This window comes from Capricornis sumatraensis, chromosome 4, assembly GCF_032405125.1.
Source record: "Capricornis sumatraensis isolate serow.1 chromosome 4, serow.2, whole genome shotgun sequence".
NCBI lineage: Eukaryota > Metazoa > Chordata > Mammalia > Artiodactyla > Bovidae > Capricornis > Capricornis sumatraensis.
Genome location: NC_091072.1, coordinates 52,284,106 through 52,308,174, shown reverse-complemented (window position 1 = coordinate 52,308,174; position 24,069 = coordinate 52,284,106). Strand labels below are relative to the sequence as shown.

The 24,069-nt window shown below is 37.4% G+C and overlaps 1 protein-coding gene across 2 annotated transcripts in view; it reads right to left on the bottom strand.

The window, feature by feature from the left end:
* NAV3 (neuron navigator 3) overlaps positions 1-24,069 on the bottom strand; it is a 378,120-nt gene that overhangs the window by 254,462 nt on the left and 99,589 nt on the right. For both annotated transcript variants that reach the window (XM_068970243.1, XM_068970244.1), the window contains exons 2-3: positions 9,600-9,717; positions 8,898-8,950 (exon numbers count right to left, since the gene is read on the bottom strand). In XM_068970243.1, coding sequence (XP_068826344.1) covers positions 8,898-8,950; positions 9,600-9,717 — 171 coding nt within the window. The remainder of the gene's footprint in view (positions 1-8,897; positions 8,951-9,599; positions 9,718-24,069) is intronic.

The window sequence follows — 24,069 nt, the reverse complement described above, 5'->3', positions numbered from 1 at the left end:
GACTAAGTACTGATTTCAGATTTCTTGCATCCAGACAAGTGAGAGATTAAAGGTCTACTGTTTGAAGCCACATTTGTGATAATTTGTTACAGCAAGCACAAGAAACTAACACAATTATCTACTTAGCAGAGCAGCAGGGCAAGGGTGAGTCTTTAGCACGTAAGGGTGGGTTGGGGGTCTGTGAGCATGCAGATCTCTGGGCCTTGTTCTCTGAGGATTGATTTGTTAATCTGTGGGGAGTGGAGTTGAAAGATGCAGTTTAGCTAGGTACCTCCTGCCACTGTGCACTCTACCCCATGCTTTGCTTTTCTATTTCAGGTTAGTTTGTGCTGTGGGATAGGGAGAGGCAGGAAATAGTACTTCTGTTTGGCTCTTCAGTTTGTTTTTGTGTTAATTTGGTCTGGGGCGAGACACATGGTTAAGTACTACAGAATAATAGTTTAAAGTTTTGCACTCAAATCCGAGTTTGAATCCTAGCTATGACATTTACACCCTGTAAGAAATCAACAAAATAAATTGATAAAGTTTTTACTCTCCTGAAGCCTCGGCTAACCTATCTGTGAAATGAGAATGAAAGCAGCTCCCACACAATATATTATGTGAGGAATACCGATGTTTATGAAGAGCTTAGCTCTATACTAGGCATATGTGTATCCATGTCTGTGTGTATACATGTGTATGTATATATTTTGATACTAGAAATGCCCATATAAACACACATATTACAGAATGTGTGTATATGACCAATTAGGTACATAAGGGTACTTGTATGGAAAATCTATTAGGACTTTATCAGATAAAAATTGTTTTCTGTTCAAAATTCTATATTCTGCTTTAACTAACTTGGTGTTAGATAATGATGAACATCATTTAATATTAGTTGCCTATTAAAGATGATATTAAATCTTCATTATAGTCTATAATTGCCAATATAAAGTGTTATAAATATAAAATTATAAAATACTGCATCAGTACCTATTAACCTGAAAATATATTCTCTGGGTTTTTAGTAATTTCTTGCTTTTCCATTTGTTACAGAGAACAAAATAAAACATTTTCCACTTACTGAAAAGGGACACAGGCAGGCTCAGTGAAACAAATTCTTTCGTAGGTTTGCTATGATGGTGCAACGGAAATGCAAGCAAAGCAGCTAGGACAGCACTGGATAAAGATGGTTGGCATTGAATCTACAAGTGAATCAGTAAGTTATGCTGATACTGCCGCACTCTCAGGTCCATCTCTAAAGCCTGATGCTTCTATGATGCAGTTTCGTAATGGGCTTCCCAGGTGGCGCTAGTGGTAAAGAACCACCTATAGCGCAGGACATATAAGGGACGCAGGTTTGATCCCTGGGTCAGGAAGATCCCCTGGAGGAAGACATGGGAACCCACTCCGGTATTCTTGCCTGGAGAGTCCCTTGCACAGAGGAGTCTTGTGGGCTACAGTCCGTAGGGCCATAAAAAGCAGGACACGACTAAAGTGACTTAGGATGCGTGCAGGTGATGCAATTTCATAATATTTTTTTATGTTTGAAACATGACTCATACAAATTAAAGGGCAATACAGTGTTTTAAAGTGTAACCTGATATGTCATGAATTTTTGTCTATGGTTATCCACACAGGTCAGTTTAATTTAACTCATATTAAATCATTTAACAAAGGAGATTTGGTACATCTGCTGAAAATTACATTTTCAAGTAATTTATCTTATCAAATATATACTTCTCAACTGAACATACTGAGGTCAAATGAAAAAGTTTCTCCCATTTCATTTTGTTTTTCTGTCCAATGGAAGTACTTTTACTTATAGGCTTTTCAGCTATGAATACCACAGGTCATAGTTAAAATGATCTCCTATCTTAGTATATTGTTTTCCAAGCCAAGATTTTAAAATTTTCTTTTTTCATATTTTTTTTCATTACTGAGTATTGAAAGTGGTAATTTTCTATTAATTTTAAGAAGGGAATTGAAAAAGATGGAGCAGTAGGTTCTTTTTAAAAATTAGACAATTTAAGGTAATAAAAGTTAAAGTTATGAAAGGATTGCTACAAAATATGTTTTCTAATATTAGGTATGACTGTATTTCATGTTAACTGGGATAGTGGCTTATCAGTGGGAAACACCTTACAGTATTTTAAGTCAAACTATTAGGGATAAGAACATTCTAAATTTTTAAGAATGTGGTTGATATTCAAATAAAGAGCAGAAATACAAAGTGCATTTGCAATTCTTTTCTCCATACAGATATAAAGCTTAATAACGACCTGTAAAAACAGAAATAAGTTACATCCTATCTTCAAAAAGAAAGAAAAAAATTGTATGTTGATATCTGGTATCAAATTCAAAATTAGCTACTTAACTTTAATTTCTATTTGTCCTACTAATGACACAAACCAATTATAATATTGACACTTACAAGAAAAACATTTACACTATTTACTCTATATTATAAAGTTAATGTAGAAAAGAATTCTTATATTTTCAGCATTTACTTAATTTCTGAATGGCAGACTAGATAACGTTCATAAAAGTATTGTTTTTCATTGTAAATTAGACAATACATCTTAGAAAATATCTTTTTTACCTTACTATGGATGCTGTTTTAAAAAGTTATAAAGATTGAAAACCCAAGTACATCTCTAAGAAGAAATACTGAACAGAAAGCATGGTCTTTGCTATTTTGTTAAATCAGTATAGCATGTCAGCATTCCAACGGATTTGAGACTTTATCAGTCTGATTTTTGGAGTTTCTCCTGAATCATCTAATCAGAATTAGAACTTCAGTGAGCACTGTCCTTTAAACATGACACACTTACTCTCAAGTCCCCATTTTACTTCAATTTTTTCATTCAAACTTTACATATGAGTATACTGAACAACTTCTAGAGACAAACTCAGCTTTAAAAATCATCAGGGTGATTTATATTAATAATATAAATAAATTGTATCAATAATTTAATATAAATTTCCTAACACTTGTAGTTTATGCTTATTCTCCTGAAGTGTGAGCCTAAATAAAAATCATGAAACTGTTAAGCAAACTACAAAGTAGATTTTTAGTTAGTGGTTCTTTAGAGATCAGAGCTCTATTTGTAGGAAAACATTTGTCTTCATTAAGCTATCTTTTTCTAGACATTCCAGAAGATGAACAGTTTCAAAATGGCAGGGGATCATGTGAATGGACTAACTTAGCAATATTCCACTCCTCTGAGTCATAGTGCTAGAATCCTGCAGTGTGCCATTTATAAGATTTTATTAAATCTTTAGAGCATTCCAATATTTTATCTTTTCCCTATTTGGTTAGAAACCTCATCTTATCTTACCTAAATAGATCCTTTAAAAGGGCAGCAATAACAAGCAGTGGCTGGAAGAATTAAAACTTGAAAGGGCAACATACAGATAAAACAACAGAATAATTTTTCTATCAAGAATAGCTTCCCTGTCTGGATTCCTGTAAACTATAGAAATGGAACAAAGATGCCTGTGAAATATAGGAATTATTGTGGCAGCCACAACTCTGTAGGACATGGATTCAGAGAATTAAGGGAAGACTAAAACATATTATTTCATCTAGGAACAGAAAAGGGTAAGACGCACAAGCGTTCCAAAAATCCTCCTATCAGCAAGTTTCAAGCAATATGACACGATAGGAAAGAAGGTAGAAGCTTGTGGCTGAGAAAACAATTGAGCTACTAGAGTGAGGTGAAGGGATGAGCCAGCAAACAGGAAGGACAAGCTGGGAGCTGTATTTGCCAGATTTTCAGTTCTGCCCCATAATCTGATTTGTGGTTTGCAACTATTGCACATAATCAAATTTCCTAATCCCTCCATGCATTTATGAAGACTGTTAAATACCATGGTCTATCTTATTAGTGTTCTACTCTAACCAACGGAGCTAACTGGCCAAGTGCTCTAATGGGCTATTTTAAAATAAAGAAAATTTTGTTTTCCAAACAACTTTTCCCTTATGTGTCTTTCATTTTTGTCCAAGAACCTTGCACTTGTGCCTCTGCATTTCAAATACATGTTGGGCATTTTTTTCTACTATTTTTAATCTGCTGGGCATTCTGGACATTCCTGGTATTTATAGTTGACTAATTTATTTCCTTGTGTAATCTCACCAAAGTTGTGGCATGCAGCATATATTTTGAATCCTGATACCACCCACCTAGAAATTACTTAACAGGTGCCATCCATATTAGTAACTTCATCTTTGGATGAGGTTAAATATAGTATTGAATAAGCTCCTACAAACTTAGCTCTGTTTCCTGCCCCCCAAGGATGAATTTAGTCTTAAGCTTATTAAAGAAAGATAGCAACAGATAACAGTTGAAACAATAACTATGAATTGGAAACTCTCAATAATCATGCTAATAAACTGCTGTAAAGACAAGTTCCTATTGTCTTAAATATCTGTTCTTTAATCAATGATATTTGAAAGAATTATTGTTGAATTGTATGTTATAAAATACTATAATCAGTTTTTCTTTATATTATAAGGTAACAATGACATGGAAAAAAGCATATTAATATTACCTAATAATCTGAAATCATTATATTTATTTGAATTTCTTTAATTTCTATGTAATCCACTAACAAATACCTCTTCATGCGATCATATTCCCTTATGACATGACATAAAGGAAAATGTATTCCCATTGTTTTCCAACATTAAATCTTCCACTCAGACTTCAAATTTCCTTCTCTGCCACTTCCTTGAGGATCTGGCATTTCCCCAGAATCTCCCTCCCCTCTCCTTACTGCTTCCTCCTTCTCTAGTTCCCCCTTGCAAACACTCCCCTCACCCTGCCTTCCTCTCAAACCATGTTTTCCCTTCAACAGGAAAATCCCAGAAAAATATTAAACACTCAGTGGCTATCTGCCCCTCTCAGCCACTCTTGAACACATAATCACTCTTACAGAAGATGTTTACTTGAAGGTCATTAATACCTGTCCAATTACTAGAACTAAATTTTCACCTTTGGTATACCTACCTATTTTTTTATGTAGGCCTACACGGTGTCCATCACATTTCCCTCGTTTGCTTTTCCCTGTCCCACTAGGCTAAGCCAAGTATGCACTATAGCTTAAGCTACCATAGCTACCCCAAGGATTAACAATCCACATCTGTGGAGTGACCCTCTCAATGATGGGCTCACTTTCTCCCCACTCTTTTCACCCTTTTCTGACTCCTACACCTCTCCTCGTCACATGCATGCTGGCATACCCCTAGGTGAGAACCTCAGCTTTCTTCCTATCTGACTTCACACAGATCTCCTAGAGATCTCACCCTTGTCCACTTCAATCAGTGCCTCCACACTGGGTACATTCTCACCAATACCTTACTTCTGACCTTTTGGAAATACATGCCTAATTGCCTCCAATCACCTCCACTTCACGTTCCAATGGATACATCAAATTATTTTAGTGAAAATCTGAATTTGTCATCTCCCCCCCATTCACCTTTTAACCTATTTTCTCCCTCCATAATAGCCATCTTATTTAATGGTAACTATTTACTCATTCAGGCCAAAAAATGGCACCCCACTCCGGTACTCTTGCCTGGAAAATCCCATGGACGGGGGAGCCTGGTAGGCTGCAGTCCATGGGGTCGCGAAGAGTCTGACACGACTGAGCGACTTCACTTTCACTTTTCACTTTCCTGCATTGGAGAAGGAAATGGAAACCCACTCCAGTGTTCTTGCCTGGAGAATCCCAGGGATGGGGGAGCCTGGTGGGCTGCCGTCTATGGGGTCGTGCAGAGTCAGACATGACTGAAGTGACTTAGCAGCAGCACAGTCCCTACATTTTTCATCTCCCACACCCAACTGAAAGTCAACACTTAAGGATTGTACAATTCTCAGAAAGCACCTGGGGTGATCTTTTTAAATATTTACCTCAGATCATAACACGGTCCAGCTTTAAACGTCTTCTAAGGCTCCTCAATCAACGGAGTAACACAGTGGGCCTTCTTTTACTTCCACATAACTAGGCTTCCATCTTCCCCTCTGAACACCTCTCACTGTGCTCAAACCACACGGTCTTCTGTTTCTGGAACACACCAAGCTCACTCCCTCCACATTCCTTTTGTTCTTCCCTATGTAACACTGTCGTTATTACTCATCTGAATATTTGTTTCTGATTCTCAAGTGGCCCTATACCTGGACCTTATGAGCTCAGTTAATCTTACCCAAATATGAACATCTGGCTGTTCATCGATTTCCTGTAGATTCATGCTACAAGAGAACGTCTATTCTTAAAGGGTTAAAATAATTCAGTAAAGGTTTCCCTTGTGGCTCATCTGGTAAAGAATCTGCCTGCAATCTAGGAGACCTGGATTAGATCCCTGGGTTGGGAAGATCCCCTGGAGAAGGGAAGGGCTACCCACTCCAGTACTCTGGCCTAGAGAATTCCATGTACGGTATAGTCCATGGGGTTGCAAGGAGTCAAACATGACTGAAAGACTAACTGCTTAAAAAAAAAAAAAAAAGTTTATCAAGTTTAAAATTAAAAAAGAAAAAAAAAACACTTTGTAACTAGAAATAGTAGCAGACCTAGTTTTACTATACCTTTTGTTATCAAACATCAATGCCAACCCAAAGGCCATGAACAATCCTTTATATATATATAAAGAATTGGACAAGTAGTTCTATGAGTAAGGACAGTGCTCACTGTTACTAATGCAGCATTGCTTGGCTGTTACACAAAAAAAGAAGCAGGCCACATCCTGTTTGGGATAGATATGTGAACTTTATAAACCTCGTCACGCTGTCATAATTCTATTTCCTCTACTTTCTTATCTCAACTAAAATCTAGGATTTTTATTCATTAATAACTGTTACCAATGCCAATTTTTAAGAACAGAGGCAAAAATGATTCAACCAAAAAGTTACATTTGTGTCACATGCATTCTTGTGAATCACCACAGGGAAGCCATGCCAACTTCAGGTTAAAAATTCAACCACACACACACACACACACAGAAATGAGGTTACAAGTCATTGTTACTCATAATTCAGTGTAATTCTGACTAAAACTTCAGGCTGGAAAAAAACACCTATTTTATAACATATGCATTTCTCAGGTTTTTATTTGTCTTTTTTTTTCCATCAGAAGCAGAAATGTCAACATAACATTGTATACTAGATGTTAGATGACATTTGAGGGCTAAAGGAGAAGGAAGTAATGAGATTAAGAGAATCTTATGAGATATTTTCATATTTGTAGAATCTTAGGCACAGATGTTTCAGATGAATATCCAAGGACTGCATCTCTGTCTATAGTTATGAGCTTTGGAGGTTTGTTTATTATCTATCATGAAACAATAGCTTGGCTATTCATTGAACTGTTATCAGAATCAAGTTGGAATGACAGCAGTGAAGATAAGAATTTTAGTATCCAACATCTCTTGATGATTGAAATATGGAAAGTAAAACCAATAGTGTTGGGTTTGAGAAACATGATGTGATATTCAGGGACTACAGTGCTTTTATAAGAAACCTTAAAAAGTTTTTAACAGGTATTAATTAATGAATGCGCCCTTTATAAAGTTTGTAGCAGTACTATCCTGCATTTCCAAATCAGTTTAGGTACTAAAGACTGTCCATAGTTATATGTTATTATCATATCATTATTAGGGTTCGTTTTATAGATGAGAAAGCAGAGGGTCAGAGAAGTTACATGTCTTTGCCAACATCAAGGAGCTTTTACTGCAGCAGGGCCCAAAGGTATTATAATTGATTCCAGGAAAACTTCAGGAAACAACCATAATTAATTTTTATAGAGTCATCTTTGTGCCTAGAGTAATTAGATCAGGAACTTTCCCTAACACTAAAGTGTTTCACAGAGAATCTTTCTTTATAGTGATTTTTTTTCACAACAGCGACAGAGAGTTCAAGACACTGTGCTTGAACACACACACACACACACACACACACACACCAGACATCTAGTTAATCACTCTTTAAAACTAAATTATTTTTTATTATTTTGGATTTCATTTTTCCGACATTACTGATATCAGGTCAGCAGGTCAAAAATTTTATCATTTCTTTTCATTCTTCGTATTGCTGTCAATTAAGTACTCATCATTTTTATTTTCAATGTCTATTCTATGCTAAAAAGGGTTTTAGAAAAACCTCATCTTCTGAATTTTGGTTGTCACTCCTAATTATATCTGCTGATGTAACTTCAGCTAAGGCATTTTGGCTTCAGGTTGTCCTATAAAATTAAGTTGTGGTTATTTAATTAATAAAGGGGTGGGCTTCTAATCTCAGAAATTTATCAATCTATTGTTTTATTACAAAACTCTACCCTTTACCAACTAGTAAAGATAAGAGAGGGCTGGGGGAGATACAGACCTCTAGATCGGCTACTTTCTGGAAAAGGCTATGAATCATATCCCTTAGTTAGTCCCTGCTCAGCAAAACCAGCAGTCTGCCTTTATAGAGTCATTTCCAAAAGTGCTGAAGAGTTCATATGTTTATACTGGGCTTTGTTATGAGCAAAGAAAATACTATTTATATATTTTTAAAATGTACATGACAACTTTTGTTCTTCAAATCAGTTGCTCAGACAAAAAAGCTCCCCTTAAAACTGGAAATGGGATTTCCTGCCACTAGTGAAATTATTCAGACATCAGAACACAAAAAAATGTCAAGGATCTGATAAAACACCTGGAGACTGTTTTTTCAAAAGTCATACATATTCAAACATATTGATGCTATCACTTTTTCCTAAATTGCACCCAAAGAAATATACATACATGATAGAATACAATCAAATGGTTTCTTGAATAAGCAGGAAAATATGCAAAAGAAATTTCTAGTCCATTTATAAATGCAGTTAACTCTGGAAGTGAAGACAGGCATTATATTTAGAATAAACATGATTCTTACCATCTGAGATTGACTCCTAGGACATCCATTGATATCTTCAACTTTTTCATTTGCTAAAGCCAAGAAATAAAATAAAGGAGAGAAAAAAAGAACGACATGCTTGAGCCATGAAGTGAAACACACACACAAGAGACTAAGAAAAAAAAAAAAGGAAAAAAAAAACACAAAAAACCAAGCAAACGCTGCTGCTACATTCACTTTGTCTCCTAAGCTGTGTACAGGACCCACTTGTAGCAGCCGCCAAGTCCATATGCAGAAATCAGGCAAATAAAGAAAACAAAAAAAGTGACTGAGAAGGAAGTTGCCGCTAATTCCTCAGCTTGTGCCAAATGACTGCTGACATGAAACCTTTCACAATTGTCCCTGCTGGATCAGGATACAGTTTCAAGGAATCTCGGAGTGTATGAGTTGCTCCAGCTAACGAAAAGCACACATGGGAGACATATGGTTTAATGAAGCGTTCATTTCTGACAATTCAGTGTATGTAAAGATACAGCTCTAGCCATTTACAAGTACGGCCAAACTGCCTTTTTCAAACATTCTCACATAAACATTTTAATTAAATCACAGGGAGAGCTACATTAATCTCACAGACACATGGACCAAGTTTCTAAGCATTCGACTTAAATTGTATTTTACCCAAAGTAGGTGGGGACAGAGACTTTCAAGTTTTGTTTTGTTTTTCCAGAGGGGAGGTCTCACCAATGATCTGGATGATTTCTGCTAGCAGGACTCCATCTGCAATGTCTTGCTGCAAATCCTTGATCAGCCGTTTGTGGCCCGATTTTGCTAGGTAGTGGTTGGCCCAGTCTGTGTAAATCTGTTGAACAGAGGGAGGGAAGAAGTGAGATGAGATGAGGGAAAAGAGAGGCAATAAAAATGCTCAAGACAAATGCTGGATACAGAGGGATGTTATTCTGGATCACATTCCAGCTTAAGAAGTCATAGCTCAAAAGGAAATAGTTGTAAAATAACTTTTAAGTTCACTTTTTTTCAAAAGCAGGGACCAGTCACTTGTGACAGAGCAAAACTCCCTTCCTGGATGACTACTGAGGAAGCTCCTGTTCGCATTAAGTTTCAGTTTTTACTCTCTTGCCTCTCGTTCCATCATACTGAAAAGAATCCTGTCTGTCCTTGTAAAAGGAAGCCACCTGGATTGACTTATATAGGAATCTCACTATAAAAATGTGTGTTTCTCTGAGCAGGCTTTATTAAATCTGTCATGTGAGATACTACATGTGATAATATTTTGGCATCATTTTATGAAATAATTGCAGATGCCTAAGCTATTTTATTTGAATTGTCAAATCCCATTTCAGCTTCTTGTAATGTGTTTTTATAAGAGAACAGAGGAAGTTTAAATGCAGCTATTATGTAGAAATTGTAATTAATAGAAAATTGAGGTAGAGTTTATGAACTCTAAGCTTGGCTATCCATATAAAGAAGAGGTGTCTCTCCAAAAACAGATTATGATTGAGGAAAAAATTGAAACTGTTCAAAAACTTCACAAAAATAATAAACTGTTACTAATCTTTCAAATGTTATAGGCACTTACTGATGTAATCTAATCTAATTATAGGGAGAAAACTTCAGTTTCATGAGAGGCTGACAGGGACATAGTAGTACACTTACAAGGCAGACCGTAACATGATGTGATAGAAGAATGAAAACCTGAAATAGGAAGAGAGGAGGACAAATAACTGAGAAATGTAAAAATGTGTTCTAGGAGAAGCACTGGAAGTAACTGGAAACATAGTCGAGCCTGAAGAGAGGAAGGGAAGGGAAGGGCTTTCCCCCAGAGGGTGCAGGGTACAGAGAGGCAGAGGGACAAAGGAATCAAGCGCAGGGTTGAAAATCATGTAATTAAGGCAGGATGCCTGAAATCAGGACACATCAGCCTGGAAATGTAAGTTGTGCCTTGTGGTCATGAGCACTGAGACCCAGGCACCTGCAAAAAAAGAAAAAAATTGTCTAACAAAATTAATACACGTTTTTATAAAAATAAAGTAAAACAGAAGTGTAAAAACCGGACATATAAAAGTTTCCCATACTTGCAACCCCACTCACGTTTGAATAACTTGATATGAATAGTTCTAGAACTTTTTCTACACCCACACACTTCACCGCATGACATCATATTACACACCATATACACATACTCATGACAGAATGGGTAACCAAATCTAGCTCAGTTTTACCTATCACTCTGCATTTTCAGCTTTTCATGTAACAATATTTTAATAATACTTCTAAAACCATTTTACCAAAATTTACCACTATTTGTGATGTTATATTATACATAGTATCAATCCCCCCTAACAAAAGATACTTATTTTGTTTAAAAATGTTTCCATTGCTTCTAAATTTGTAAGACACATCTTATATATGTGTCTTGCCACATACTTATACTAGTATTTTTTACAGGACCAAAATCTAAAAACGGGACTGCCAAGTGTTTTATAATGGATCCTAGGTACAACATTCAAAATATAACACAAAAGAAAATGAGTCTTTATTTTGGAAAATATAAGGTGGCATCTTAATGCATATGTACTGGTAGAGTGTGTTCTGAAAGATATCAGTAATTTGAGGTATATCCTACTGCGTAAGAAAAACATATATGATGGCAACACTACATCTTCTTTCTTCACATTCATTATCTTCTTTATACTGAAGATCATTAAAGTGTAAGAAAAATCACTTGCACAACTGTCTCCTTAATTAGAAAACAAGCACAATTTCTAGATTGACATTTTTATTTGTTGATCATCTTCCTCAATTAAGATTTTATTCTACTTGTGTTATGGCAAAATTTTAATTTTATAAGATTTATACTGTTCATAATCTTAAAAAATTGAGCGCTTTCCCTTCACCTACACATCAGTCAAATGATAGCATTAATCATTTGGTGTCTAGTAGAAATTTCAGTGTGAGCCAGACTTTACTTGTGCCTATCCCTAAGGCAGCGAGTTATTTATAAGGACCAGTTAACTGACTCTAAAGGATGCACAATGATGAAGAATATGAGTCCTGAACTCAAGCAGACATTGCTTGGAGGCCCAGAAGACTCTTTGGTTCCCCCTGGAACCTTGAACAAATTGCTTATATTTTCTAAACCTGATTCCTTATCTGCAAAATAATGATGATATAATACTTATAATATTATGTCAAGACTAACAAGATTGAACTTATAAAGGACCTGTCACAGAGTTGTTCCTGAAAAAAGGCCTATTGTTATTATTTTATGGCATCTAAATGTTATTTGCTATGGTGGCTTTCCAACAAATATTTGTTGACGTTATCATTGCTCAAAGGTTAAAAAATGTGGAAGTATTGGCAGTTGAAGACTGGAGAAACTGGATTCCTTGCTTTCTTACACTAGTCACATCTCTGACTGCTGCTATCTAATTCACTGAGGCCACAGATCTGTCTCCCATCCAAACTCTGAGGAATGTGTCCAATTTTGAGGCTGCAATGTTCTCATCCAGGCCTTCAGTGAATGCTTCCATCATTACACCACCTCCAACAAAGCTCATACTGCCTGGATTTTTTTTTTTAATGAAGGTATGAAATTACAGAAATTATGCTTATTTAACATTTATTTAAATATATACAAAATAGAATGCGTTAAAAGTAAAAACAATAATACTTCTATTCTCCAAATGCATGCTAACAGTGCCTTATCCTCTATCCAAAGCCCTCTGGGACTTAGGTGAGAAAACAGATGGGAAGTCAGCTGGTTGGCGTCAAGACCTTGTTGAGAAAGCCTCTGACTGAGCTCAAGAAACATTTTTTCACTTGGTCCAGGATTTCTTCTAGAGGAATCCCAAGCCCAAGTGCTTTGACTTATCCAGCAACTTCAACAAGTGAAATTTTGCTCAGATAATAACTCTGACTTAGCAGCAATCAGAAAAATATATTCAGACTAAATAAATGAACTTAAAAATTACTTCCTGTGTATTTTACTTAGTCCTTCTAATAGATATGTGTAGAAGATACTTGATTCAAATAAATCAGTGTTTTCCAAAGGGTTATAATATAGATGATGAAATATAAAACAATAACCTAGAAACTTCTATACATTCTAAATATTAAATATAAGCTTACAGTTTCATGTCTTTAATGAAAACTTAAATTTAAAAAAGTGGAAATAGGAAGTGTGTCTTTAAGAAGACAATCTTCAAGCAAAGGACATATGGTATATAAGTGTGTTTAAAAATCATCAATAAACACTGTAATAATATGATGAAAGAAGATACAAACAATCTTGTCAACCATCATTAAAACCTGAATGGTGAAATCAGAATGGTGAAATCATGACCAGATTTCGGATCCAAGCTCCAAAGTTGCCCTTGGTTAATTTCCACTAAAATAATCACATTATTTAACATTTTAACCTCAGTTGAATGAGTAAAATGTGTGGCAACATATTTTGTAGGATTTATACTACAAATTAGAGGGTTATTTTGTGTGTGTGAAGAAACCAATATAATTGAAAATAACATCAAATTACTCATAAATCAATATTTTGTATTTTCTATAGCAGGATCACTGAGTATTTAAGTCATCAAGGTTCTGACCAAAACTTTAAATAGCATTTACCTTTAAGCATCTTAAGCCAACTTTTCTCAACTATTTTAACTGCAACGTTATGAATATAAATGTCATCTCATGTAGTAATTATATTTAATTATAATTAATTAATTATAATTCAGAAGAATTAACGAGATTATACTTACCAAAGTGCTACTTAGAAACCCTAGCACATTTGTATGTCTAACTATTCATTCACAGTGAGTTAAAATAATAGAATTAAATGCACCATGGCATATTTTATACTTTGTATTTATCAGCATAATTCAGAAGAATTAATGAGATTACACTTACCAAAGTGCTACTTAGAAACTCTAGCACATTTGTACGTCTAATTATTCATTCACAGTGAGTTAAAATAATAGAATTAAATGCACCATGGCATATTTTATACTTTGTATTTATCAGCATGTGTTTTAGGGCCTGTATGCAACAGCAGGTATTCTTTAAGGAACAATCTACAGGGCTGAAATTTCTGCTCTTCCATTTACTACCCATGTGGATACTGACTGAACATTTATTTTCTCTCAGTATCAGATTTTTCTCACCTATAAAATGGTAATAACAGTATTATCTACTAATGGAATTACTGTGAGGATTGAATAAATTTATACTCTTGGAACATGGCCTTTCACTTCCTAAATATGTGTTAAATGTCAAATAGTGTTAGTAGTTCATGTTTCAATATAAAATACATTTATGTTAAGTGTAATTAGTTTATTAACATAATTCATCAGTATCACTGTCAAATCCTTAAATATTAGCTGTCTACCCAAATGTAGATAACCTAACTAATGAAGGAAAATTGCTGCAAGTTATAATGATCTCTAAAGTATTGATCCTATAATTTTTCTTTTACAGTGCTCTCTTCAGCAGCACATACACTAAAATATTTCTTTTACAATGCTTGTTTTTAAATTACAGAACAACCGGGTCAGAGAGAAGGCAATATTCCTGATTTCAAGCCATACTAGAAAGCTATGGTCATCAAAACAATATGATACAAAACCCAATAAACAGACCAATGGAACAAATCTGAAAACCTAAAAATAACCCAAGCATATACAGTAAAGTAACATTTGACAAAAGGGCTAAGAACACTCAACAGAGAATAGGCAGTTAATTCAGTAAATGGTGCTGAGATAATTAGATACTCACACGTGAAAGAATGAAACCACACCCATGTCTTATGCCACTTGACAAAAATTAACTCAAAATGGACTAACCTTGAAACCATGAAACTCCGAGAAATAAACACAGGAATCAATTCTTTGACATGGGTCTTGGCAATGAATTTTTGAATATGACATGTAAAGCTCAAAAAAATAAAATTAAGAACAAATGGGACTGTACCAAACTAAAAAGCTTTGACACAGCAAAAGAAACTATCAATAAAGTGAAAAGACTATCCAAAAAATGGGAAAAATATTTGCAAACTACTCGTGTAATGACGGAATTAATATCTAAAATACATTTTTAAAAATCATATAATGCAAAAGGAAAATACAAATAATCCAATTAAAAATAGGCAAAAGGTCTGAATAGACATTTCTCTAAAGAAAATATACAGAAGGCCAACAGGTATGAGGAAAGATGTTCAGTCATTAGGGAAATGCAAATTAAAACCACAATGTGATATTACCTCACGCCTGTTAGAATGGCTGTTATCAAAATGATGAGATAATAAACCCTGGTGTGAATAAGGAGAAAAGACTTCCTCCTCCTTGCTTTGTTCTTTTTACTCTATGTGAGCAGATGGATGTTACTGAATCTACTGAAATTATTATAGTAATATTTTCACAGTATATGTAAATCAAAGGCTTCCCAGCTAGTGCTAGTGGTAAAGAACTCGCTTGCTAATGCAGGAGACGTAAGAGACATGGGTTAGATCCTTGGGTTGGGAAGATACCCTGGCGAAGCAGGAGATGGCAACCCACCCAGTATTCTTGTGTGGAGAATCCCATGGACAGAGGAGCCTGGAAGGCTAGTCCATAGAGTCACACAGAGTCGGACACGATGGTAGCTACTTAAAACACACACTGGTGTATATAACCAAACTATCACGCTGTATATAAATTATTTCTCAGTAAAACTGCAAATGGATAAATACATACGGCAAAACACCCCAAACAAACAAAAATAGAAGACAATAGATAGATACCACATTGCTTTTGTTCTGTTACAGCAAAACAACATCACAAGTTCTTTGATTCTCCATAGAGTCTTAAACTTTTGCTCATGATGACTTCTTTTTAACTACTGACAACATAATTTACTGCTGTTGTGTATCAAAACAATCTATTCCTGAATTTTTTAACCATAATTTCAGCATTTGATGAGCGTATTTTAAGTAACCTGACAGTTAAATAAAATAATTATGACTTTTTATTATTGCATATACTGCACAGTTCAAACACTCAGTCATGTCCGACTCTTTGCGACCCCATGAATCGCAGCACGCCAGGCCTCCCTGTCCATCACCATCTCCCGGAGTTCACTCAGACTCATGTCCATCGAGTCCATGATGCCATCCAGCCATCTCATCCTCTGTCGTCCCCTTCTCCTGCCCCTAATCCCTCCCAGCATCAGAGTCTTTTCCAATGAGTCAACTCTTTGCATGAGGTGGCCAAAGTACTGGAGCTTCAGCTTTAGCATCATTCCTTCCAAAGAAATCCCAGGGCTGATCTCCTTCAGAATGGACTGGTTGGATCTCCTTGTAGTCCAAGGGACTCTCAAGAGTCTTCTCCAACACCACAGTTCAAAAGTATCAATTCTTCGGCGCTCAGCCTTCTTCACAGTCCAACTCTCAAATCCATACATGACCACAGGAAAAACCATAGCCTTGACTAGACAGACCTTAGTCGGTAAAGTAATGTCTCTGCTTTTCAATATGCTATCTAGGTTGGTCATAACTTGTCTTCCAAGGAATAAGGGTCTTTTAATTTCATGGCTGCAGTCACCATCTGCAGTGATTTTGGAGCCCCCCAAAATAAAGTCTGACACTGTTTCCACTGTTTCCCCATCTATTTCCCATGAAGTGATGGGACCGGATGCCATGATCTTCGTTTTCTGAATGTTGAGCTTTAAGCAAACTTTTTCACTCTCCTCTTTCACGTTCATCAAGAAGCTTTTTAGATCCTCTTCACTTTCTGCCATAAGCATGGTGTCATCTGCATATCTGAGGCAATCTTGATTCCAGCTTGTGTTTCTTTCAGTCCAGCGTTTCTCATGATGTACTCTGCATAGAAGTTAAATAAGCAGGGTGACAATATACAGCCTTGATGTACTCCTTTTCCTACTTGGAACCAGTCTGTTGTTCCATGTCCAGTTCTAACCGTTGCTTCCTGACCTGCATACAGATTTCTCAAGAGGCAGGTCAGGTGATCTGGTATTCCCATCTCTTTCAGAATTTTCCACAGCTTATTGTGATTCACACAGTCAAAGGCTTTGGCATAGTCAATAAAGCAGAAATAGATGTTTTTCTGGAACTCTCTTGCTTTTTCCATGATCCAGCGGATGTTGGCAATTTGATCTCTGGTTCCTCTGCCTTTTCTAAAATCAGCTTGAACATCAGGGAGTTCACTGTTCACGTATTGCTGAAGCCTGGCTTGGAGAATTTTGAGCATTACTTTACTAGCATGTGAGATGAGTGCAATTGTGTGGTAGTTTGAGCATTCTTTGGCAATGCCTTTCTTTGGGATTGGAATGAAAACTGACCTTTTCCAGTCTTGTGGCCTCTGCTCAGTTTTCCAAACTTGCTGGCACATTGACTGCAGCACTTTCACAGCATCATCTTTCAGGATTTGAAACAGCTCAATTGGAATTCCATCACCTCCACTAGCTTTGTTCATAGTGATGCTTTCTAAGGCCCACTTGACTTCACATTCCAAGATGTCTGGCTCTAGATTAGTGATCACATCATCATGATTATCTGGGTCGTGAAGATCTTTTTTGTACAGTTCTTCCGTGTATTCTTGCCACCTCTTCTTAATGTCTTCTGCTTCTGTTAGGTCCATACCATTTCTGTCCTTTATCGAGCCCATCTTTGCATGAAATGTTCCCTTGGTATCTCTAATTTCCTTGAAGAGATCTCTAGTCTTTCCCATTCTGTTGTTTTCCTCTATTTGCACTGATCGCTGAAGAAGGCTTTCTTTATCTCTTCTTGCTATTCTTTGGAACTCTGCATTCAGATGCTTATATCTTTCCTTTTCTCCTTTGCTTTTTGCCTCTCTTCTTTTCACAGCTATTTGTAAGGCCTCCCCAGACAGCCATTTTGTTTTTTTGCATTTCTTTTCCATGTGCTTTGCTGGAGCAGCCGTGAAGAGATATCCCACGCCCAAGGTAAGAGAAACCCAAGTAAGATGGTAGGTGCTGCAAGAGGGCATCAGAGGGCAGACACACTGAAACCATACTCACAGAAAACTAGTCAATCTAATCACGCTAGGACCACAGCCTTGTCTAACTCAGTGAAACCAAGCCATGCCTGCAGGGCAACCCAAGATGGGCGGGTCATGGTGGAGAGGTCTGACAGAATGTGGTCCACTGGAGAAGGGAATGGCAAGCCACTTCAGTATTCTTGCCTTGAGAACCCCATGAACAGTAGGAAAAGGCAAAATGATAGGATACCGAAAAAGGAACTCCCCAGGTCATTAGGTGCCCAATATGCTACTGGAGGAGTGGAGAAATAACTCCAGAAAGAATGAAGGGATGGAGCCAAAGCAAAAACAATACCCAGCTGTGGATGTGACTGGTGATAGAAGCAAGATCCAATGCTGTAAAGAGCAATATTGCATAGGAAGCTGGAATGTCAGGTCCATGAATCAAGGCAAATTGGAAGTGGTCAAATAGGAGATGGCAAGAGTGAACATCAACATTCTAGGAATCAGCAAACTAAAATGGACTGGAATGGGTGAATGTAACTCAGATGACCATTATATCTACTACTGCGGGCAGGAATCCCTCAGAAGAAATGGAGTAGCCATCATGGTCAGCAAAAGAGTCCAAAATGCAGTACTTGGATGCAATCTCAAAAACAACAGAATGATCTCTGTTCGTCTCCAAGGCAAACCATTCAATATCACAGTTATCCAAGTCTATGCCCCAACCAGTATGCTGAAGAAGCTGAAGTTGAACGGTTTTATGAAGACCTACAAGACCTTTTAGAGCTAACACCCAAAAAAGATGTCCTTTCCATTATAGGGGACTGGAATGCAAAAGTAGGAAGTCAAGAAACACCTGGAGAAACAGGCAAATTTGGCCTTGGAATGCAGAATGAAGCAGGGCAAAGACTAATAGAGTTTTGCCAAGAAAATGCACTGGGCATAGCAAACACCCTCTTCCAACAACACAAGCGAAGACTCTACACATGGACATCACCAGATGGTCAACACCGAAATCAGATTGATTATGTTCTTGGCAGCCAAAGATGGAGAAGCTCTATACAGTCAACTAAAACAAGACCAGGAGCTGACTGTGGCTCAGATCATGAACTCCTTATTGCCAAATTCAGATTTCAATTGAAGAAAGTAGGGAAAACCACTAGACCATTCAGGTATGACCTAAATCATACCCCTTATGATTATACAGTGGAAGTGAGAAATAGATTTAAGGGCCTAGATCTCATAGATAGAGTGCCTGATGAACTATGGAATGAGGTTTGTGACATTGTACAGGAGACAGGGATCAAGACCATCCCCATGGAAAAGAAATGCACAAAAGCAAAATGGCTCTCTGGGGAGGCCTTACAAATAGCTGTGAAAAGAAGAGAGGTGAAAAGCAAATATACTGCACAGAGGTACACAATGTGTCAGAGACATTAATTTATTTATAATGAGTGCTAAATGATCAAAAGAATGTAGAGAAGTAGGTTGGGAAAGACGGACTCTTTAGTCAAGAATCTATATTAATAGAAATACACTAACCTATAATCTAAAGTCCTGAATATTCATTCGAAGGACTGATGCTGAAGCTGAAACTCCAATACTTTCGTCACCTGATGCAAAGAACTGACTCCCTGGAAAAGACACTGATGCTGGGAAAGATCAAAGGCAGGAGGAGAAGGGGACGACTGAGGATGAGATGGTTTGATGGCATCACCGACTCAATGGACATGAGTTTGAGTAAACTCCAGGAGTTGGTGATGGGCAGGGAAGCCTGGAATGCTGTAGTCCATGGGGTCACAAAGAGTCGGTCACGACTGAGGGACTGAACTGATAACTTAATTAGAAAATACTATTAGTGAACTCTGATAATTTTAAAACATCACTTGAGCCAGTTTTAACTCTGCATTTACTTATTCCATTAGTGTCTCCCCAACATTCAAGGAGTAGTGACAGTCCCATAAGCACTACTCTCCAGTTTAGTCAATTCACTGCCTTTTAGAAGGCAAATAGGCTCTTCTAAACCCACAGCAGACAGAAATCATTTTGAAAGCCAAGAATTTCCATGGCAATAAGAGGCTTCTGCATTATTTAAATCAGTAAAGTACTTAGCACATAAAAGATAGGCCATAAATGGTGGACTAGGTAAGTATTTTTCCCAGAAAGAGAACTAGTACCGGCAAGACAACTGGAAGAAAGGAAAGGTGCTAAGATGTGCCCTAACAGGCCACTTGTCTGGGCAGAATTTCACAGCCACATGTGGACCCGAGAAGGACTCAAAAAGCATAACATGTGCCAAAAGTTTGTGGGACGGCATCTATTTTTTGTTTTTTTCCAATTCCTGAAAACAACATGGAATTGTCTAAGGGAAAGCCACTTATCCTAGAGAGTATTTGAAATCAGGACAGGAAGAATGCTGAGAACTGATACACGAAAGGACAAAAAGAAAGAAAGATGTGATCACAGGTTATGATCAGTACAGTCTGACAGGCATCGTAAGTTTTGCCGTCACCAGGCAGCAGCACTGAGGGGCACTCGTGGCCCAGAAGACGCGGCACCACAGAGCCATGAGAACAAGTAACCCTGGGCCCCAACCCTCCCCAGACCACCCTTCAGAAAGAAATGTGCACAGGGAAGGAGAAGACTCGGGAGTTGACTGGGCCTTTGGCTTCCCTGGTGGCTCAGAGGTTAAAGTGTCTGCCTCCAATGCGGGAAACCCAGATTCGATCCCTGGGTCGGAAATGGCAACCCACTCCAGTATTCTTGCCTGGAGAATCCCATGGACAGAGGAGTTTGGTAGGCTACAGCCCACGGGGTCACAAAGAGTCGGACACAACTGAATGACTTCACTTACACTTTCTGGTAATACTGGGCTTTAAACTGGAAGTAACTTTGATTTGGGAAAAATCGATTTTCTCCTGCCGAATAGGAACAGAGACTTAAAAGCTATGATTTTACACACCTCAGTATATGACTCAAAAATCCATGAACAACAGGCAAACTTAGACAAAAGGATTAGCAAAATTACTAAGGATTTAAGATTTAAAACATGCTATTTTTGGTCAGCTTGGAATTTGAACCCAGACTGGATCTTCAGGTGTTATCACAGAACTGATAAGACCAATGATCCATGGAGGTCAATGTCGTGGCTCTTGCAGACCTTCTAGAAATCTCAATACTGAGGGCTATGAGTGAGTGTATGCGCTCAGTCATGTCCGACTCTTTGCGACCCCAAAGACTCTAGCCCACCATGCTTCTCTGTCCACGGGATTTTCCAGCCAAGAATACTGGAGTGGGTTGCCATTTCCCTCTCCAAGAGATCTTCCTGACCCAGGGACTGAACCCACATTTCTTGTGTCTCCTACATTGGGAGGTGGATTCTTTACCACTGCACTATCTTGGAAGTCCTAAAGAGGTATTATTATAAAATGAACACGTTAAAAACTTTTGATAATATCACTATCATCACAATGCATGTAATAGAGTCACCAAGTATATGATTAACTCAGTTAGTAGGAAAATACTGTTTACGAAGTTTTTCAAACAATTCACTGTTTGGAGGTTGATTAAAAGTGAACATTAATTTTGTTTATAGAATTGGCAAAGACTTAAACATGATAATATTCAGTGCTGGCAAGAGTGTGACAGGGCATTATTATAAACTCACAGTTGGATGTAAATTGACCAACTTTTCTGAAAAGCTATCTCCCAGATTCAGAAGTAGTGCTTTTCAGCATTTCTGAGGGGGAATTTCATTGCCACTGTATTTCTTTGATGAGTTGTGTATTTGCCCATTTTTTCTTAGGCTGGTCACTTTTTTAATCACTGAAATGTAAGCCCAAGCTTATATGACTGATTATTTAATTAGTTTTCCCTCCTAGACTGAATAATTTAGTTTTGTTGACCTTATATCCAAAGTGCCTACTGTATTCCCTGGTATACAGTAGTCACTCATTAAAAACTTGAATAAATGAGTGAGCTGAATAGCAGTTACTTAATAAAAAATTGTTGAAGCAGTTAAAAAATGAATATTAATGAACAAACAACCCAGCAAATCAGAAGGTCTTTGAAAGCAGGTAAATTCTAAAGTAAGCATAAAATAAATTCCAATAATTTCCTTGTGCTGTTTTTTCTTTCTCACATCCAATCTCTAGCCCAGTTCTGTTAACTTGATCTTCTTCATGCCTTCTGACCCTACAGCTCCATTGCTGATGTAATTGTTCTGGTTCAACTTCTCATCATCTCTCACACAAATTACTTTAAAAGTCCTAGAAATTGTTTCTAAGTTAGGCAGGCTATGTACTAAACTATTCTAAATACTATAGATAGGAACTGCTTTAAAGTGCAAAATTATTAAATTATTAAGTAATTTACCTTCCTCCCTAAAAATTACAGGATAGCTTCCACTTGATTTGAGAAGAAAACTTTCCTTCTGAAGCCAATTTACTCCAGTTTTTAAGAGCAATTTTGCTCAAAGAAAAATGGCAAAAAAGAAAAGATAAAAAAAGATGGCCACAACTATGAAGGTTCTAGAAGAATAATGGAAGATTGAGGAATGCCATCCAAAAGGATAAGCTTTGACAAGCAGAGAGAAGGGAAAAGCATATCCCATATATATAATGAAAGATGGTGAAACATAGTAAGAGGCAGGGGTGTATTTCACATTCTGAATTCTGAATCCATTTGTTCAGAATAATTCCATTTGTTCAGAGAGTGGGGAAGAGGCACATTGAAAAGCTAGAGAAAAAATAACAGGGATCGGATAAGGGTCCTGTGCAAAGAAGGCTATGTCAGTACTTGAGGTGAAAGCTTATTCTTACGTAGGAGATGTAACACTGACCGACATGACTGTATTTCTAAACTCTAGCTCCGGTGCAGCTACGGAGGATCATTTGGAACAGAGAAAAGCAATGAGGGGAGATCACGTAAGAGGATTTCACATGCTAGCAAGGTGATGCACAGAATCCTTCCAGCTAGGTTTCAACAGTATGTGAACTGAGAACTTCCAGATGTACAAACTGCATTTAGAAAAGGCAGAGGAACCAGAGATCAAACTGCCAACATCCATTTGATCACAGAAAAAGCAAGGGAATTCCAGAAAAAAATCATCTGCTTCATTGACTATGCTGAGTCTTTTCACTGTGGGGTCACAACAAACTGTGTACATTACACAGAGATGGGAATACACAGAAATGGGAATACCAGACCACCTTACCTACCTCCTGAGAAACATGTATGCAGGTCAAGAAGCAACAGAACTCAACATGGAACAATGGACTGGTTCCAAATTGGGAAAGGAGTATGTCAAGGCTGTATATTGTTACCATGCCTATTTAACTTATATGCAGAGCACGTTATGAGAAATGCTGGGCTGGATGAAGCACAAGCTGGAATCAAGATTGCTGGGAGAAATATCAAAAACCTCAGATAGGCAGATGATACCACTCTAATGGCACAAAAGGAACAGAAACTAAAGAGCCTCTTATTGAGAAAGAGGAGAGTGAAAAAGCTGGCTTAAAACTCAACATTCATAAAACTAAAACCATAGCTTCCAGTCCCATCACTTCATGGCAAACAGATGGGGAAACAATGGAAACAGTGAGAGACTTCATTTTCTTGGGCTCTAAAAGCACTGTGGACAGTGACTGTAGGTGTGAAATTAAAAGACGTTCGCCCCTTGGAAGAAACACTATGACAAACCTAGATAGTATATTAAAAAGCAGAGACATCACTTTGCTGACAAAGGTCCATATAGTCAAAGCTATGCTTTTTCCAGTAGTCGTGTACAGATGTAGAGTTGGACCATAAAGAAGGCTGAGCACCGAAGAACTGATGCTTTCAAACTGTAGGGCTGAAGAAGACTCCTGAGAGTCCCTTGGACAGCAAAGAGATCAGACCAATCAATCCTAAAAGAAATCAACCTTGAATATTCATTGGAAGGACTGATGCTGAAGCTGAAACTCCAATACTCTGGGCACCTGATGTGAAGAACTGACTCCCTGGAAAAGACCCTGATGCTGGAAAGATTGAGTGCAAGACAAGAAGGAAGTGACAGAGGATGAGATGGTTGGATGGCATCACTGACTCAACACACATGAGTTTGTGCAAACTCAGAGAGACAGTGAAGGACAACGGAAGCCTGGCATGTACAGTCTAATGGGTCACAAAGAGCTGGACACGACTTAGCAACTGAACAATCA